This window comes from Fundulus heteroclitus, chromosome 5 (assembly GCF_011125445.2).
Source record: "Fundulus heteroclitus isolate FHET01 chromosome 5, MU-UCD_Fhet_4.1, whole genome shotgun sequence".
NCBI lineage: Eukaryota > Metazoa > Chordata > Actinopteri > Cyprinodontiformes > Fundulidae > Fundulus > Fundulus heteroclitus.
Window position 1 is genome coordinate 14273633 of NC_046365.1, and position 20120 is coordinate 14293752.

At 41.2% G+C, this 20120-nt stretch overlaps 1 protein-coding gene across 2 annotated transcripts in view; it reads right to left on the reverse strand.

Annotated features, from left to right (window-relative positions):
• dlc1 (DLC1 Rho GTPase activating protein) overlaps positions 1-20120 on the reverse strand; it is a 116476-nt gene that overhangs the window by 47242 nt on the left and 49114 nt on the right. The window contains exon 1 of one of the 2 annotated variants that reach the window (XM_012865496.3): positions 13578-13923. The exons of the other annotated variant lie outside the window; for it this stretch is intronic. Within the exon in view, the coding sequence (XP_012720950.2) occupies positions 13578-13710 (133 nt within the window). The 5' untranslated portion in view covers positions 13711-13923. Of the gene's footprint in view, positions 1-13577; positions 13924-20120 lie in introns of those variants that run through there. 2 annotated transcript variants of the gene reach the window in all.

Below are 20120 nucleotides of genomic sequence, written 5' to 3' on the forward strand. Positions count from 1 at the left end.
TCTATACACACTGGCATAAATATATTTACCTTAAAGGACTTAAATGGCAAATACAAACAGAGCACTGTGAGCTGTATTGATCAATCTATCACAATGGACCAAAACTACTGCCATCACATTTGACTGTTTATTTATGTTCAAATGAATATTTCATTTAGGCTATTGTTGTAACCTCTTAGGAAAGGAACTCTATAGTGAATGGAATAAGCTGACAGAGCACTGATGTGATGTGTTTGAAGTTGAGCTGGATTGTTAGTAGAATACTGAGAATGACTGGAAGAACAGGGAGGGAGTCAGAAAATGGGTCAGCGTGTTGATGTTTCTGCTACAAAGACAAAACTGAAACTGCTGTCAGACTTTTGCCAATGCCAGCAGGTTTACTGTAAAAGCTTTTACCAGCATGCTGTTCCGCTCAGAATAAACCATTATGCTGTGGCTTTTAGTGAGCTTTATGTCCCATATCCAGCAGACACAGGAGGTAAAGAAGCAGCCATCGTCGTTTAAGTGTCCACTTTGTCTGACATGGATATAGGCTTACAGTCAGAGCGATATTGCTTGGTGTTATTGTCGCTCAGATCTAGTTTCTCTTCAGTCACCCATTTTAAGAGTTATTGCCATAACTGTTGGTTTCATTCTTACAAACAGTCATAACTAAACAGAGACTTCCTCCGATCATTGACAGTTGCCTGATCAAAAACATCACTCCGAGGATTAGCCCGTAATCTCCGGTAGACTAACTCAGTAAATTAAAAATGGCTGACCCACTGAGACCCGCAGGAAATGAAGGCCCACCGGAGAGTAAACAAGCAGCCCTGAGAGGGCAGTTAAGTCACCAGAGACAAGAAAGTTTTAATGGGGGCTCTAAAACTTGGCTTAGGAAGCCATCTGGAATAGATTGTGTCAGAATGCGTTTGTTTCGCAGCTAATGATGAGTGTCGAGTCACGCTATCGCACAAGACAAATACTGCCACTCTGCTTATAATACAGAGCCTTAAAAAGGATTCATCCCCTTTGAACCTTTTCACATTTTCTTCAAGTTGCAGCCACAAACTTTAATGTATTGGGAGTTAATGAGAAGGACTAGCACAAAGCGAGTGGAGGAAAAGACGATACGCGTGGCTTTCAAAGCTTTGTGCATTTGGATCTCTCTTTACTCTGACATCCCTAAATAATTCAGTTCAATTCAATTTTATTTATATAGCGCCAATTCATGAAACATGTCATCTCAAGGCACTTTACAAAGTCAAAATCAATCATATTATACAGATTTGTCAAAAATGTCCTATATAAGGGAACCAGTTGATTGCATCAAAGTCCTGACAAGCAGCATTTACTCCTGGAGAAGCGTAGAGCCACAGGGAAAGTCGTCTGCTTTGTCCGTGGCTTTGCAGCAATCCCTCATACTGAGCAAGAATGAAGCGACAGTGGAAAGAAAAACTCCCCATTAACGGGAAGGAAAAACCTCCAGCAGAACCGGGCTCAGTATGAACGGTCATCTGCCTCGACCGACTGGGGGTTACAGAAGACAGAGCAGAGACACAACAAGACAGACAAAATAGAGACACAAAAAAGCACCAATAAAAAGCAGTGCAGACACTAAGCTTCAAAAGTCACCTGATTAGTCAATAGAGTCTACCCATTTGCAATGTAATCTCAGCATAAATGCATTTTTTTTGTGAAGTCCTCAGATATTTGCTAGAGAACATTGGTGGACAAACTCCAGAGTATCAAGGAGCTCTGCGTACAGGTCAGGAAGAAAGTTAAAGGGAAGTTTAAGACAGGGTTAGTTAATTAAGCAATATCCCAAAACATCTCCCGGCTCTCCGTTCAATTCATCGTCTGATGTTGGAGAGTCTAGCACAACTGCAATCCTGCCAAGACATGGCCATCCACCTACACTGACAGGATGGGAAAGGGGAGAATTGATCACAGAGGCAGCGAAACGGCCCGAGAGGAGCTGCAGAGGTCCAAAGCTAAGGTGGGCAAATCTGAAGATGAAGGCCCTTTTTTGAAAAATAAAAAAACAGAAACAACAATGAAACAGCATAATAAGGCCCCATTTACAGTTTGGCACAAGCCACAAGGACACACCAGTCATGTCTCCCTCCACTAATTCTGAGCTATGTTGCAAAGTAAAATGAGCATAAATCTATCTAAATCTCTCTAGATGTGCAGAGCTGGTAGAGGCCTCTCAAAAGCCTTGCTGTTTGTGTAATTGCAGTGCATAGTGGTCCTACAATGTATTGTCTATAAAGCTTTTAGAAAATTATATTTCTTCCACATCACAATCACTTTGTGTTGATCATTCCCATTAAATCCTTATAAAATACAACCTTTGCCGATGCAACATCACAAAGCAGGAGACCATTCAAAGGGTGTGAATACTTTAGCTAACCACTGTATATAAACAGACCTGCATACTGACTTTCAGGAACAATTCTAAGCAATAGAAACATGCATGTCACAACTGTGTGCTGTGCATAAGAACTTAAGCATCTGTTCCTTGGATTTTCTCCTCTCAGTCTCCTTTTTCCCAGTCTGACCTCACATTGAAGTCCTACAATAGTGCGACCAAAATGTCTGAAAACATCTTAAATGTGCACCCATTTCACATTTCTCATGGCTCATTTCTGCCACTTTGTAAAACAGTTACTCAACAATTTTTCTCATGCGTATTTGCATTTGCTATTTTGAATCAAAAAGCATCCCATCAGTTTAATCCGATGCACTTATAAGAACAAAAATATTTGCTGCAAACTCCACTTGTATGACTTTTGTTTTCCCAGAAGTGACCTCCAAGCCTCTATTTGGTTTGCTGCGAACGAAGGCAATCCCAAGTAACCGCCGAGACGCGAACTGGTCACACGTTTTCCAGAAAATGCAAATCACAGTCAAGCTTTATGTGATTTTTCACAGTTTCCCCTTTGTTTTCTGACATTCAGCACAACATGTTGTTGCTTTCCTTTTTTAACCGTATCCTCCACATCCCTCCCTCATGTGCTTCATCCCTCCGGGGTCCCCCTGGTCGACAACGCATGACTTTCCCCTAATAAAAGCAAGCCCTGCGGTATTGATTAGAGCTGGAGACGCAGCCTTCTCCACAGAGATCGGGACTAATAAAGACAGCTCTGTCTCTGACAAGAAATCAACATTGCTCCACACGGCTCTCACACGTTTCTGCTGACGGATGAAGCAAGGGTCCGGTCTGAAAAAAAAAAAAAAAAAAAGGCAGCATGAAATGAATGAGTGCTGAGGCAGGAGAGAAATCTCATAATTTGCCCAAATATTTGGTAACAGCATTCTTGGAATGCTAAATCAGGACTTCTGCGAATGTCAGCGCTGCAAGAACCCACTCTCCATCCGTGCATAATGTTAGCCGACTCTTGCAATAAAGAGACTCCTTGTTCTAGTTTTTTTTATTTTTTTTTATTCATTCTGCCGTTTGGGTCGCTGAGCAAGTCAAGTGAGGGGGACCGAAGAAGTGAAGCAAGCACAGTGAATGGAACCAGAGGAAGTCAAGAGGGCTACTTGGCAATCCTGCTGAAAATGTGGCCGACATCCTTCTTCAGTCAGAAAAGAAATGATAGAAAAGGACTTCAAGTTTTTCTTGATGGAAGACAGATTAAAAGTGCAGCTGTATGCTGATTTTTTTTTTATTTAATATAACAGTTATCAAGCAAAACACATGTGGCTTGTCTCCCTTGCAAAAATGAAAGATTAAGTCTGTACGGCTTTGGTTCTTCAGGCTTGATAGAGTCTCACACTCTCTCTTCAACTTGAAGACAGAATTTGGACACTGATCGATTAAAAAAAAAAAGAGACAGATGGATCTTTTAGGGCAAGAGTCAAAAATGCAACTCCGCCTTAACGAGTGAAAGAAGGCGAGGGAGCGCTGTACAGCAAGCAAAGCAAACAAGTTTGGCTGGAGCTGGTGTGGAGTCACTGAGTTTAGCAAAACATTCCTGAGTCTTTGAAACAAGTGGCCTTGTGAGACAGACACAAGAGGGCTTTAAATCACCCAACGGGAGCAGAGCTGAAGGACTCAGTCATAAATATCTCAAGGGTTTTACCTGCACGTCAAGTTAAACGACTATTAGTTAAATAGTCCATTTTGCTTCAAAGGTGTACTGTATTGGGGTGATAATTAGTGAGGGATGACATGCCGCTAATAGTGCTGAGAGTGCGTTGTGGAGCAGGTGATGGAACGTCACGGTTTTATTAGAATGCCTAGTATTTTATCCCCGTGAGCTCTCAACCTCTGTCTCTCACGTCCCTATCCGTTCTGGGGGAGCCCGTTCGTTTATATACAAAAAATACTGGTCCGGAAATCACAAACGCAACTCACGCTCACAGGAAAACAAAACAGATAGCAATCTTTAATGGCCTGCACTTTGTTGAAAGGTACCACCTCAGAATGATGGGTTCAACTGGACTGCATCAGTGTAGATATGTGTTCAGATGGCACGATCTTCACAAAAGATAAAGCTTAACATCTAAATAGGATAGATCAAAGCTTTTACGGGGGTGTCTTTGGATGTGTACATAAACAATTCAACGCGACACGTAGTTTTGAAAAAAAATAAAAAATGAAGAAAAATCCGAAAGCCATGCTTTGAATTTTGTTCTCATGGGGAAATATGTGGACAGCCTCTTAATTTGGCCCGACACAAGCATGTTGACGGTATCTGAAAAACAGTTTTTCCGGCGAGATAAAATGCTTTGATGACAAATTTGCATCCTTAGCACAAAAAATTTAAAATAAAATAAAAAACTAAGATGGTAACCACCAAATGTATACACAAATCTGATGAGATTTAACCATCTGACCAATAGAGACACACAACCACAGGTGCTTAAAGTGTCCATGACACTACAGCTGAGCTACTTTTGAAGCTAAACGACTTAGCCATCATCACAATGATGAGTAAGTTGGTTATTATGTCATGGCTGATATCATGCTAACATATTCTGTTTTGCATGGAATGTATTGTTGTCATTGTATTTATGCATTGTGACAGCCATACTTAGTATGATTACATTACCAAGGGAAAAAAAAGAATGATAAATAAAAACAAACATATTGTGTATGCTTTATATAAAAAAAAAAAACTCTAAATATCATTCTCCTGCTTGTGCATCCACACAGACATTGTGCTTTAAAGTCTCTTTTCAGTCGTTCAAACGCGGCACATTTCACTTGGGAGACGTAAAAAAGGGCTTCAATGAAATCTCTGGCTCCAACCAAGCCTGCTGGCCTACTTTTTCAAAACCTCATGACTGGGACGTGATGAAGGCACAGTGGAAGAGACAGTGGCGCAGCTGGTAAAATAATAAAGAGGTGTACTATATTTAGACAAACTCGACCTGAATGTCAAAGCATCCTGAAACATGACCTTGCAACAGGGGAGCCGGTGCCTTGGATAAAACATCACAAGCTTGTCTGGAGAGTGAGTCACGCAAAAGCTTTCAAAGGGACCCACGAGAGCGAGCACAAGCCAGAACGATCATTGAAGTGAGAGGTAACGCAGCTTATCTAATTATCCTTGCAACGTTAGGATGGGACAAAACAGGCTGAACATGCGGTTGTGGGAGTGGATGTGTTTTAAAGAGGAAAAAGATGCCGCATATGAGAGGGCTGACTGAATTTAACAAGAGCCAAATGTGATGGCGAAGCATCTGCAAAACAGCAAGTCATCTGGCATATTTATGCAGCGGTTTTCAGCTGGAGTGCTTTTAAGAAGCAGAAATCCACTTTGGAGCGGGCCCCATTCTCACTTGCAGTTCACTTGATTCATTTCCAACACATTTCTGCTTCTCCGAGTTTGAACCGTCAACACGGGCATGAATGGCACGTTTATTTTCCAGTTTTAATAACGCATTTTTTTGAAAGGCGTTTTGGATAATGGTCTTGGTGAAACAATTAGGTGTGTCCTGATTTCAACAATCTAGCAGCTGAGTTGAGGTTGAAGAATCTAGAGGTGGTCCTTCAACGCACCATTGGTACTGAAACAGAACCTCAGCATCATGCTCCTACCTCCGGGCTTAACAGTCGGAACGGTGATCTTAGGTTCAGACATTTACCTTGACTTCTCTAGATTCAAGTCGTTGAGGCCAAATAGTGCAGTCCTTGATTCATCCTCATCTCATAAAACTCTTCTCCTGAAAAGCTTTGCTTTGCACACGTGGGTGGCTTAAAAATCCAGTCCAACTCGAAGGTGTTGATTTTGAGGCGAGGGTGCTTCTTCTTCTCTGGGTTGGCCCTCTTTCCACCTCCTTGATAGTTTCAGGGTCATTGTTGATAATCCTGACCCGTTTCTTTGCAGCTGGGGGAGATAGTTTGGGTTGGATGGTTCAAAGCTGGACACATTTCGGTCTTCCAGTGTGACCGTGTTGCCGTCACTGACTGCAAAACTGGTTTTGGAATGGCTGATTTTAGCTTTCTGGGGTTGCCCCAAACATCAACCCTAATGAAAATATTCGGAACATGCTAAAATGTCAAGTTCATCATAGGAAACCAATATATTTTCATGGGCTCTACATTATTCTGATAAGAACAGTCCTATTTTTTGGCCATATTTATTCTAGGAACTAATGACTACAAAAGTGTTTTGTTTCAAGTTGAATATTTTGAGTAATTCAAACCAAATATTAGCTGGGCATTTTCTGTGAGAGAATCATGATGAATTAAAATTTCTTCACTCGGCTCTTTGTTTTTATCATCAGTCCTCCTCCAAAAAGGGCAACAAGTATAAATAAATCCCCAGGTCTACAAGATTATTGGGTGTAAACGTTCCACTGCACTACCGTATATGCTCCAGGATAGTGAGTGGTTTTGTGACCCTGTAAATACAATATCACCTTAAGACTGTTTGGGGATTATCTTTATCATTTTTGTGTGATAAAATCACCAAACACAACAGTTTTTGTTTGCATTTTCATGTAAAAATGTAAAATGATCACTCAAAGAGAAAGTTGTGGGCTTATATATCTAACACCTGCAAGGCCAGCTAACTGTGCACAACACCCCAACTTTCAGTTCAGTTGAATAAAAAAGAAAAAGAAAAAAAAGAAGCTGTTCTTGTCCTGAATAGTAGCGGCACAGTAATCTATTGAACCGTATAGCACTGGTCGTAGACATTTCATAACAGCGGCACAAACGCTAAGGCCGCGCTGCGCAAACATGTCCTTTCAGCTAATTTGTCACATAGTTGCTCGCTGCGTTTTTTTTCTTTCACTGAGACCTCTGCTGATGTCACACCGGCGAGCCCCTTCTGACTTCCTCTTTTGGCCTCCTTCAACCATGAAATGATCCCGCTGGGCCCCTGTATAGCCCCGTGGGGGCCCCCCCAATAGACCCATAACATCTGCGTGGTTTAACAGAAGCAGGGTGTGAGTCGACCGGAACATGTCCACCGGCCTCCCCCTGACCAGCACACAAAGGCTCGGTCGCCACTTAATCACACATTCATACACAAGTGGCTCCAACTATGCGGGCTTTTGTGACACTGAATCTCTCCCGCTGCAGATTACCTTCGACAGTGTTTCTTTGGCGTGAACAGAGAGCTACCTCTGTGTTTCAGCCCGTTGCTCAGAGCTTCTACTGCTGAATCATTTAGGTTTGAGCTGCGTCAGACTTTTTTTAGATGTCAACGCACCGCCAGCGTAATCCACAGGATGTTGGTTGATCGAAGACAAGTCTTGACTTGTGTTGTCTTGTTATTAGGTTAAAAGGAACTCCTCGTTCCCAAAAAAAAAAAAAAAAACATGCAGAAAACATCTTCCTGTTTTCAGACGCTGGCAAGACAACAGGGGGCGGCTAAAAATGTTTGAAATGACTGCATGAGGAAATAGATTAAATAGATGATTTCTGCTTATTATGCCACGTCTTCAAGAATGGCCTCATGTACATCAGCAGTGCCGTCTCTTGCTTCAGGACGTTTTTGGCAGATGGAGATAAGGATCACCTTCGATGATATATGCCGGCTGCTTAAATGGCCGCCCAGGTGGCTGAGGAGGTAGAGCGAGGACGCACGGTGTGCTCAGAGAGGGAGGCTGGGCAGTAGAGATGTTCTACACAAAATAACTAAAGCATTGCTTTCTGCTGCTAATGTTCGACCCTTGGATAACAGGATGGATTATCTACATATGGTCTAAAAGAAAAGCAGACATCTTAAAAGCGGTGCCCCTGAAACCAGCTGCATATATCGATTGGCTGACAGCATCCGTCGTCTGCTCTACTGCGAAACCTGTACCCTGATTGCTGTGGTGAATTTCTGAGTCAAACCAAATGCATCAGTGAAAGTAGTGGGGACCACAACCCGGTCGGTCGTTACGACAGTTGGTTATCCTGGAGACTGAATGGTGACGGATGAGCAGACGTTGCTGTCAAAGGAGGCGTCAAGTGCTGTGTGATCTATCTTCTGAAGGGAGACTTGATTTCGGCTATATCCACTGATATCTATGACATACACTCACAGGCTATTTTATTAGAACCAGGTTCCACCTCCTTTTGCCTTCAGGACTTTGTGCCATAGATTAAACAAGGCAACACAAACCTTCCACATAGATTTTGATCTACATCGATATGATATCTTGCACACTTTGTAATGATTTGCGGGCTGCACATCCATAATGCCATCATGTCCCGTTCCACACAGCTCAAAGGTGCTCTGCTGGATTGAGATTTGTTGACTGTGGAGGCCATTGGAGGCGAAGCAGTCTTGATGTCACATTCAAGCGCACTGTTTGAGCTCTGTGACACGGTGCTACATTGTGCTGAAAGTAGCCATCAAAAGAAGGGTACACTGTGGTCATGAGATGGAAATTGTCAGTGACAACACTCAGATGGCCAGCGAGTTTCTAAATGATGTGAGCTTGCACTAAGGTTCCTCGAGTTTGCCGAGGCCATATTACCCACACCATTAGTCCACCAAAACAACCTGAGCACCTGGTGCAAAGCAAGATGACTTCATGTTATTGCCGCCATATTGTAACCCGTAAAACTAATATTGCATCTGTTACTGTCCAATTTTTTTTCTTTTTTTTATTGTAGCCCATCATTCCCTGTTATAAGCTGACATAAACAAGGCATTTTTATCCACATGACTTCCACCCACTGGATATTTTCTCTTTTTCAGATCATGCTCCACATACCCTTGACATATGTGAAAATCCCAGTAGACAAGCCCTTTCTAAAATAGTCAGAACAGTTTGTCTGGCACGAGATTCACAATCACCTTCCCTCACTTGTTTTGAACTTAACAAGTTGTCTTCCATCCCGAGCTGCAGTCACATGCGGTCTGGGTTGCTGTTTATGCCAACACGAATTTAAAAAGTAGTAAGCGTTAACGAAATAACGATAAAACAGTTAATATAATTGTTGCCGTAACAATGTTCGCCTGGAACATTGAGATGAAAATCTTAAGAAGGCATAAGGTCCTGAAATTAAACGGAATACCAAAACATCCAATTTTCTTTCTCTAATCACCAGCTTCAACAGAGACTGTTACACAACGTTCAGGTCACAAATGTGGTTTTAGTGCATGCTGAGTGCCAAGTAGGGGAAAAAAAAGCTTGTTAGCACAAGTGGCATGTGGGGGGGTGGGGGGGGCATTAAAGCTGAGTGCTGTTGACAGAATTCAGCGAGCAGTTTCTGAACACTCTGTACTGAGTGTTGTTGCACGTGAATAATCAAAACTACGCGCCTGCTTGTTCGTCCTGACACTCGAGAGGCTCACACCTCTGCATTCCTTACAAACACACTGTCCTGTACCACCAGACGTCTACCATGGCGCTTTAGTTATGAGAGGATGAGGGGTGACTAGTGTCGATACGCACCTATTCCTTGTCTAAATTAGCCACACAGGCTGTTGTTATGCATAGTAAACTGACAATTGCACGACATTCTAAGAGTGTTGGTGAGCTAAAATAGTTCCCGAACTGAATAAAAGATGGGGATGTAAACATTACTTTGCACCGTAATGTAGGTACTCATCAGGATCTCTCTGGATGGATACACCCTTAAACCTTTAGGGAAGTTGTGTGTAAAATGTATGCAGAGGAAGCTATGGCATCTTGGAGAATCTGTTCATGTAATTGTGCAGCCTAAAGAGGGTGATCGAGCACAATGGTATGGGAAATCAGTCATCCTCCTAATCACACCTTTACTGCACAAAGGCCGGTGTGGAAACTGGGACTTGTCAGTGCACATGCTCAGAGTTCCTCGGTGCATATTTCTCCCTTTGGCTGTAAACATGCTTGAGTTTGTGATGTGATCATAGGGGTGACAAGGCCGAGGAAGGGAAATATGACTATCGGGTTTCGGGATGAACTGCACAGGACTGACAAGCACAGAAGTCCTTGAGATCGGCTGCGCCTGTTTGCTCATGAACCCCGAATCAAAAGAAGAGGCTATTTTAGGTCTAAGTGAAGTGGTGTTCATGCATAATGTATAAATTACAAGACAATCAATTCAGGCGCAACTGGATTATGATTCACATGAAGAATATTTACATACTGAACGTTTTCCATGAATGAAACAATTGTCCAAACTGACATGGAGATTTTTGCAAAATGAAGACTTTTCCTACTGTATTTCTACTTTTTCACATACAAAGTATTTTTCTGGTTAAAATAAGTGTAAATATTTTTAAAGACCATTAGCACCTAAACAGAAATTTCTGGATGCTGATAACATCTCACTCTTCTTCACGCATACACTTCAGCTTTGTGCACTAAACATACACAAGGGAAGAAAGAAAAAAAAAAAAACAGATGTAAAGTTAAGATAATTTTTACGGATTTCTGGAGTTTTATTAATACAGATGCCATTAAACCTAAGGCATATGCTGAAACATTTAAGTATGCTATGTTCAAGATAATATGCAGTATTTTGTATGTCTGTAACTGTTCCCTACCTGACTTTTTCAGGTATGAAATGAAAAATTCTGCCACCAGACAATTTGTACCTGCAAGGGATTTTTTTCCTAAACAGAAAATATAAAGTATTTTTTTTATGATAAATTCATCCTCTGTGGTAAGGAAACTTTGATATTTACCACCAGCAGGCTAATTAGAGTTTTTCTTTAGTTTGATTAGGGGTCATATTTGGTGTTCATACTGTGGCTAAAACAAAAATTACAAGCAAAGTAAGCAGAAGTAGGGTATAATACCAAGTATTCAGAAAAAAAAGATACTGATACCCATTGGTTTTAGTACACTGGAACAACAAGGCCCAGTTATGGCTATGAAGGCTTTGGAGGAAGGAAGGGACCAAATGGTAACATGTGAATATGAAACTGAGGCTCCAATTGGTAAAGGGATGAACGGAGCAGTAATAGTTGGAGTAGCAAGTCTATCCCACTGTTGTTTAAATGTCAGAGGCTGAAAAGTCTTGCAATCACCACTTCATGCTATCCTGACCTGTCATTGCAAAACACATGATTGTTGTAGAAATGTAAACAATCTGAGCCCCAGCAGCTTCTCTGTCACTTTGCATCTATAATAATGACCTGAAAAATGAGGTAGCGCCACTGCACTGCGTATCCTTCGTATGTGGTCCTAACAGAGCAAATCATCAGACCAAAAGATTTACAAGCACATGCATCCATAGGCTCAAAAAGGAAAATCACAATTAGATCGTAGAAATCCGTCATTTCTTAGCATCCTAAAGTAAAACGGGGATCTTTCCAGCATCTTCTGGTAACTTCCTGCAGAAAGTATTTCATCAGGTATTTATAACCTGCTTCTACTAATTTTAAATGGGTACAACTATTTCTGCCGGGCATTTCCTTCTGAATTCACCAGGAAACTGAAAATAGGCCTGATACTCATGCTTATATGGAAGATGATATTTCATAATCAAATTTCTACCATCTGTCACCCCAAAGGACGATCACATTTCTCCTCAAAAGTCTCTGAAAGCGCTTGATGTGTGCGATCTCTGCCATCTGCAGTCAACATAAAAAGCATTTCAGTAGCTAACTCTGTCCTCCAGCTGCTACTCTTATGTGATATATATTATTAAGAGGTAAGCTAACCAGAGGGTTGGGTGCTCTGGTCTAATGGACGTCTATCTGGTTCATAAGTTAAACATGGGCCAAACCACACCTAAAACATCTGCAGGAAGGCTGGTCACAGGCAAAAAGTCAATACTGCTTGTGTGGAGGCACTGACTGGGGAAAATCAACTCTAGAAATGAATACCAAAGTTATTAAAATAGGCTTGAAGGCATCTTTAGATTATACATCTATTTATTAAAAGATACAAATAAGTAGACCAGTTGATCTATTTGTTAGATGATTAAAAAAAATTAAATAAAGTTTTTGTAAAATGCAATTTTACCATGTAGCTGATACTTTAACATAAGTCCAGACGGGTTTAGCAGCAATCTCAGCCTGATACCTGATATTTACATACCTAATATAAATCAAGTACAGCTATTTCATTAATAAGACATAAATATTTTTCCAGTGGAATTATTGCAAATGTCACTATGCCCAATTTATAGGTGATTAAACAAGGAAAAAAAATCTTTTTTTTTAACCTCTGCTTTTTTCTCTCTAAAATAAATATTGCAAAACACCCTTTTGAAAATATAGGAGAAGCCTCAGACTTTATAGATCCACAACCTAAATATAAAAGCATCAAAAATTGGCTGAATATTTATTCCACAAGGGTTTTAGCGGGTCATTGTGTCAGACGGACCTGTTTATTTTTTTGTAACAATGTAGCCAAATGTGCCGAAACTGTGCCAAATGTGTTTTTCACCTCATAAAAGGGAAATAAAGGTGCTGATTTCCATTGTATGACTTCTTCTGGATATGACACAGCCTTTGGTCATGACATTTATACTGGGTAAAATCCTCCTTCCATCCTGAAAGTAGTTAATACATTAGTTATTCACAAAAATCTGGTTAAAAAAATGTTTGTGGGAGCTGCAGGCCTGTAAAAACTATAACCAATCTCTGTCGTTCAGTCCGAAGGGCATGGGTTGGTCAGAGTTTTGTTCCTGCCCTCACCCATAGATCTTATATACTCACCCCCCTCTGTCCGTCAAGTTCTGGGGGGATCACCTTATCTATTGGTTGTTTCACATGCCAGTCATTCTGACACGCTTGGAAAGGTATGACTCTCTACTTTCCAGGGATACCAGCCATGAGGGGCGGAGCAAAAACATATCTGTGTGCTGAAACATTTTTCAGAAGAGTTTGCCATGTTTGATGAACCTTTATATGGCATCTCCTGTGTTTAACATGCTGTAAAGCAGATAGTATATGTAGAAAAAAAAACAATTTCAGCGACTTATTTTAGAAACATTAACCCCTCCTCCTTTGAGGGATTTAGAGAACAAAAGGACCATGTTTGAACTACTTTTAGAGAAGGTGAAAAATGGGCGTCGCCCTCTCATCGCAGTACCGGGCCGGTCGGGCTTAACACCAAATAACGTGCATGCAAATACACAATACCAATACAGAGAATAACCAAAGCAAAAAAATTAAAAAATTAGAAAGGGAAGAAACAAGGCACACCCAGCAAGCACCTGCTCTTAAACTTGCCGTCTGATCCCATGTTCTTACCTTCAAGTCGACTTTCATGTCTTGCCGGCTTGCTGAATATATCTAGAGCTTTGGTGGTGGAGGACCTGATGTGGTCACTGAAGGACCTCTGCAGCAGCTGCAGCCTCATAGATCGAGACATACCGACGAGCATCCGCCCTAAGCAGACATACGACGGACTCCGTCCTACACCTGTTCCTGATCAAGTTGATTTTCCCCGACACGTCCACCTTGCCCTGCTGCTACACCCTTCTAGGCTCAATATGCATCTGTTGTCATGTACCTCCCTGTGTTATCTCCCCCGTATCTGACTCTGCAGCGAGCTTATTTTAGCGTCCTTCTTCTCCTATCAGCCTCTGTTCTGTTGGAGTCCTGACTGCACAGTCCCGTCTGCTGCAGCAAGCATCAGTGCGGTAACTGCTGGGACACATCCAGTCAGTGCTGCAACGTTCTCATATTCTATTCTGCAAGTATGTGTGGCTGGGAGAGCATGCGAGAGTGTGTGTGTGTGTGTGTGTGTGGAAGTGGAAATGGAAGTGCTTTTTTTTATACAAGCTCCAGTGCTCTCTGGGAATATCTTAGCAGTTCACAGTCACGACTAACATTTTATTGCAAACCCCCGCTGTCACTCTCTTCTCTTTTGGCTCGCTTCGTCACATTCATCTTCACGTACGCTATGCTTGCCTGCCCTGCCTCCTCTAGACACAGGTACATCAAAGCCAGTTACATAAGGCAATTCCACGGTGGTCTGCTTGTTTTAAAGTTCCACCTGTCCAGATCCATTTGCACCTAAAGACAAGTCAAACCAATCAAAGACAAGAAAAGGGGGGTTGTCGAAGGACCCTTTCAGTTAATCGGACAGGACAGAAGTGCAAGAACTTGACAACATTATTCTAAATGACCAAACGATTGCAAATATTTCAACCATATGGTAACTCATGGACACTAATCTACACCATGTTTCCATTATGCCATGTGCTTCAAGTACTTTGTGACTGGAACATGCAGCGTTCGCCCACGAGCGGCCATAAACACGAGCTCAAGTGCTAATAGTTCTTGAGAAACCCAACTCTACTGTAACCATTATGTAACAAACGCATTTAAGCAACTAAGATTGACAAAATCAACAGAATGGAGTCCATTACTGCGGCGAAGTTGATCGGATAATGCTGATTTAGCCTCCATTAGGCAAGCCTGGCTCTCTGGGGTCTGTGAGAAAGGCTTGGCCACTGAATGAATCAACAAAAAGCAGAACGCTCAGAGCACCCCTACTAACCTTTCAGACGTTTTAGATTACAGTGTCTACATACCGCTATCTCTCCTGTCCATTTTCCTTGATAGTGACTGATATTTTGTCTCAACAGCAGTTTCTGCAAGTCATCCCAAACTTCCTTCTCCAATATTGGTTGATTTATTTGAGAGTCTCACAACGTTTTCTGGTAAGTATCAACTAAAGTGCACATAGTTTAACTGTTTGTTCCTAAAGATTAACCCGACTCGACACCGACGGCCACGGTCGTCAATACGCTCGGGTCTTGCTCCTGCTGACAATGCTTTCATGAGGGGCAGTTTACTGAACGGTGGAGCTAATGCTAGCAAGTTTAGGTGACTGTTCCAAAATTTATTCGGCATGCCGGAATACAGACAAAAATCCCACTTAAAGTTGAAACCAGATATTTACATACACTGTAGTGAAAGAAACAAAACCTTTCCCCCCTCAATTACGGACGATAAAATCCAACAAAATTTAGTTTCTTGTTTTAGGTCATTAAGGATTGCCAAAATCCTTCTTTGGATATGTATAATTTAGGGCTGGGCAACGATTAAAATTTTTAATCGCGATTAATCGCATAATTTGCCTGATTAATCATGATTAATCGCATTGTATGCGCAAACTCCAAGAATGAATTCAAAAGTAGTGTAAAGAGCACTTTTATTTTAATGTTCTGCTGCCATATGAACAAAAGTGTTGTAACATTTGTAGCACTTATTTTATACTGGATATTTTCAACCCATCTATTGAATTTAGTGCACTAGTTGATCTTTTCTTCATAAGAGAACAGCAAGCACTGCAGCCAAAATATGGCCTTTTTTGACCTGCTGTATATTAGCCAGTCCCTAAGCTTGATGTATCATGAAACTGTTGACCTTTTGGGTTTTGTGGTTTTTATTTTATTATTACAATTAAATAATAATAATAATAGTAATAATAATAATAATAATAATAATAATAATAATAATAATAATAATGTTATGTTCAGTGTTTTTTCGCTAATCCACCTCTTATATATTTCAATCCTTATGTAATTTTGTCTGTGTTGTGTGCACCTGCCTGTTGCTTTAATCCTATAAATTTCCCCGTCGTGGGATAAAAAAAGGATTATGTTATCTTATCTTAAATGACACTTTTTAATATATGTACTGGGTTCTTCCAAGGTCTTAATTACATTTTTTGTGTGGGCTCCAGTAACATATCATAGATAATATCTACTTTGAAAGTTAACATGAACTGCTGCTGAAGATGACCACTGATCTACCTGGATGTTCCATGGAGGACTGAAATGCCTCAGTCAGAGACGTCTGTGGGTCTGTCGGGGCAATGACAGAAGTTTCGTCGCCTCTCTCCGTTTCTGTGGCTCGACGTTTTCATGTTTTTTCACGTGCTTAGATAAATTTGTTGTGTTTCCACTGAAATGAACCAGCTTTTTACAAAACACAGCTTGATTTCATTTACGGTATTAAAATAAAGCCAAACGGTGCTACTTCCCCTGTTCTTGTTTTTCCGCTGCTGCGGTCTCTCTCAGCTGTTTGTGTGTTGAGTTTGTGTGAGAGCTGAGTGGGCGGGCCAGGCTGAGCCTGCGTGCTGATTGGCTGGCGCCGCTGAGCCATGTACGAGAGGGGAGGGGGAGCACCAGAGTGCTGCCGTGCCGTGACACAGCGCGCTGCAGTCAGCGCGCTTGCTGACTGACACTGACTGAAAGCATGTGAGCAACATGCGTTAATGTGCGATAAAATAAATATCGCCGTTAATAGTCTAATGAATTAACGCGAAATTAACGCGTTAACTTGCCCAGCCCTAGTATAATTACTTTCTTCAGAGGTTATATAGTGAGATTGGCGTGCCTTTAAAGCACTTTGGGAAGCATTAGATGGAGATAAATGGAGATAGGTGACTCGATGTGGCGACCACTGAAAGGGGAAAGTCGAAAGGAGATGACACATAAATATAGATGTTTTTATCGCAACACCTCAAATCATGTTGTTTCCTTGTGTGACATCATGGAAACATCTAGAGAACCCAGCCAAGATATCAGGAGGAGCGTTAGGGGTAGCCCCGATTTTGGCTCCTTCCTTGGTTACAATAAAGGCAACACAAAACTTCCTTAAGAACTATATACAGCAGAGGCGACTCCAGTACACCACCAACAAGGATTTCTCGTTTGCTTGTATGATGCCAAACATTTAAACTGCCCAAACCAATTCTTGGAATTAAACATGAGCACGACATAGGATTTTTACAGTATGAAAATTAGTATGTTTTATTTTAGCAGCAAAGCAACAATCATCCCCACTGCTACTAAAACAACATTATACGTTGATTATTACAATGCTGTCTATAACATTTATTCAGTGGTAATCAGATTTTTAAACATAGACTCATCAAAAAAAAAAGCACCGGCTAAATTTAATGCTAGTTTTAAAATGATTACTACGCAGGATACGATATGTGCAAATATGATGACTTTTTGCCATTCTGCCGTTTATAGAGTAAAACAAGCTTACATTAGACAGCTAACTATTTTCTGGTAATTAAGTACCTGCCCAGGTAGAAAATGCTGAGCAGGGATGTGTGGTTCTCCAGTAATTACCAGACCATAACTTTAAGAGTCTTTTGCAACCGGAAACTTTTCCATACATCCCAAATTTTCTTTCTAGTGAGCGAGGAATGAGTGTAAGAGCTTTCCGGAAAGTCAGCTAGCAGGGAACAATAACAGGTAGGAGAGGCGTAGCTTTCAATTACACTTAGCTCCATACAGATAGGGAAAACTCCAGTCACTCTAGTTTTTTTTCTCAGGGATCACATTAAAATGACTTTCAATAACAGGTTTGACAGATAGTTTTAATTTTCATTTCCCATCAACCATAACTGGAATCAAGTCGAGTTACACATCTTTGAGGAGCTGGTGCAAAACAGTGACAACCTTTAATGAGAGATTAAATCTCAGTAGGTGATGTTGTATGACAAGAACGGCAACAGCAACTAAGCGTAATGTCTCCAATAAAACGTCAATTGCTCAGTCTGATAAAAAATAATGACTGTAGATTTGGTTTTATTACATAGTTTGTGTATATGCCCAGACTTACCCTGAAAATTAAAAGGCAATATCCAATAAAGTCAAATTAAAGTAATTTTTTTTACATAAAACTTATGGTCTCCCTTTAAAAGTTGATCGAGCCCGTATGGCTTAATTCAAGTTACGCAACTGATTACCGGAGTGTTTGTCGCTGTGAGCAGGATGTACAGTTCAGGCCGTTACATTCCACACTAAGCTTCACGCTCGAGAAAGTGAGCCAATCCTGCTGATTGCCCCCAGCAAGAGAGGGTAATGCACCCAGCATAGGGCTTATTTTGGCCTGCTGATAGCATTGTGCTCATCATGGACAATTGAGTTTATGATCCCCTAAGCTTTGCAGAATGTGATAAGGCTGGATTCCTGCGTTTTTACTTTCAGCCTGCGTCTCGGACTCTGTGGAATGACCTCTGTGACAGAATTGTAAAAGAGGATTACAGAATGATGAAGAAAACCAGTCCTTTTAAATAAAAAAAGGTTTCCCGTTCCATCACATAGTGTTGAAAAAAATGTATGATTTTCGAAATCAAGAGTTTATTCTGAAACAGTCCAATGTAAGCCGCTGAGGTTTAAATAGCACAATGCCATATCCCCATTATTAGCTTAAGAACAATCCCTACAGGGTGGAACAAGAAGAATGGACACATGAAAGAGTGGAGTTTTTAGTCTTTGCCAAACGCGTCCTCTGTCAAACAAGCGTACAGCATGCGAGCCGCATGTATCGCCATCCATCCCAGCAGGAGGACAGAGGGCTACTCGACGACCCACTGACCCACAAATGGAGACAGGAGAGGCCGGGCGTCGCGGCTCTCGGCGGACTTCAAACAGCGTTCATAAACAGTATGCGGGGGCCTATATGATCAAAACGTCAGGGAAAACAATGCACCTCTCAGACTGTTACAGCAAGGCCAACAATGTGTCGGCTGTAATGTGTGTGTCTGGGCGTGCCTGATTATGGTGGACCCTTTGATGTGTTGATCTGCTTGAGGTCTTTGCTCTGCTTTCAACCAGGAACCCTCTTTCCTTCAGATCTAGGCTCTACAGATGACATTCCTGCACCTTGTCAAACTACAACACAACTCCCCAAAGATTAATGAGACTGTGTAAACGAGAGTTTAAAGAGCTGCACGGTGATTCGGAAACAAGTTGCTACGTTTGCTCGAAACAGAATTAATTCCAAAACTTGGCCAAACTGAAATAAATGAAAACTAAGAACTAAGAAAAAAAAAACTCTTACCCTCTGGTCTGCTCTGGTGACTGATGAGACATTTGGGATACAATGAAGTCACTGTCATGTTTAAGAAACCGGTTTGAGATGATTTGAACTTTGGAGGCATGGTGCGTCCTGCCTCAATCCTGCAGTACTATCCTGCAGGAAGTAGCCATCAGAAATTAAGATAAAACAAACCAGGTAACGTTTTCCAATCTGTTATTTTTCATTTTCTGTGAGCCTTTTGTCTCCACTTTCGTGTTCCTGGCTACCAGCAGTGGCTTCCCTTGTGCTCTTCTTCTGCTGTAGCCAAAGATTTAATATATTATGCATTCGTTCATGGTGTTTGAAGGTGCTTGAGATGCTGTTGCCTTTTGTATCATTTCAAATTAGTCTCTGTCCTCTGACATCAACAAGGCATTTTCTTAAGCACAACTGCCACTCACTGGACATTTTCAGTGTTTTGGTCCATTCCCTATAAATTCCAGATAAAATCGTAAAAGATCAGCAGTATCTGAAACCCTTAGGCTAGCCCATTGGGTACCAGCAACAAGACCACGTTCAAATTCATTTAAATCTATTTCCTTCATTCTGACACTTGGTTAAAATTTCAGCAAGTTTTTTTGGGACCTTTTGATAGCTAAATATATTGAATTGCCACCATTTGATTGAACGATTCCCAGCTTGTGGAAACACGAACTTAAACAAGCGTAGCTAATAAAATGGTCCTTGAGCTTTTTCCATTCTGTAGATTCAAAACCTGCACAAACCTGAGCTATATTGCTCTGTACTGTGTGTGCCACTGGCTGAACATGACATAAATCTGGTTAATTGAATACACTAACGGTATATACAATCAACTTTGACAACATTTTGGATATCGAATTTGAGGACCTCAAACTTTATGAACTTGGGTTGCAATTTTTCTGGCTTAAAACTCAAGTTTTCGGATTACCGAGGACAAATCGAATGCTTAACCTCATAAAACAACATGACCTAAGA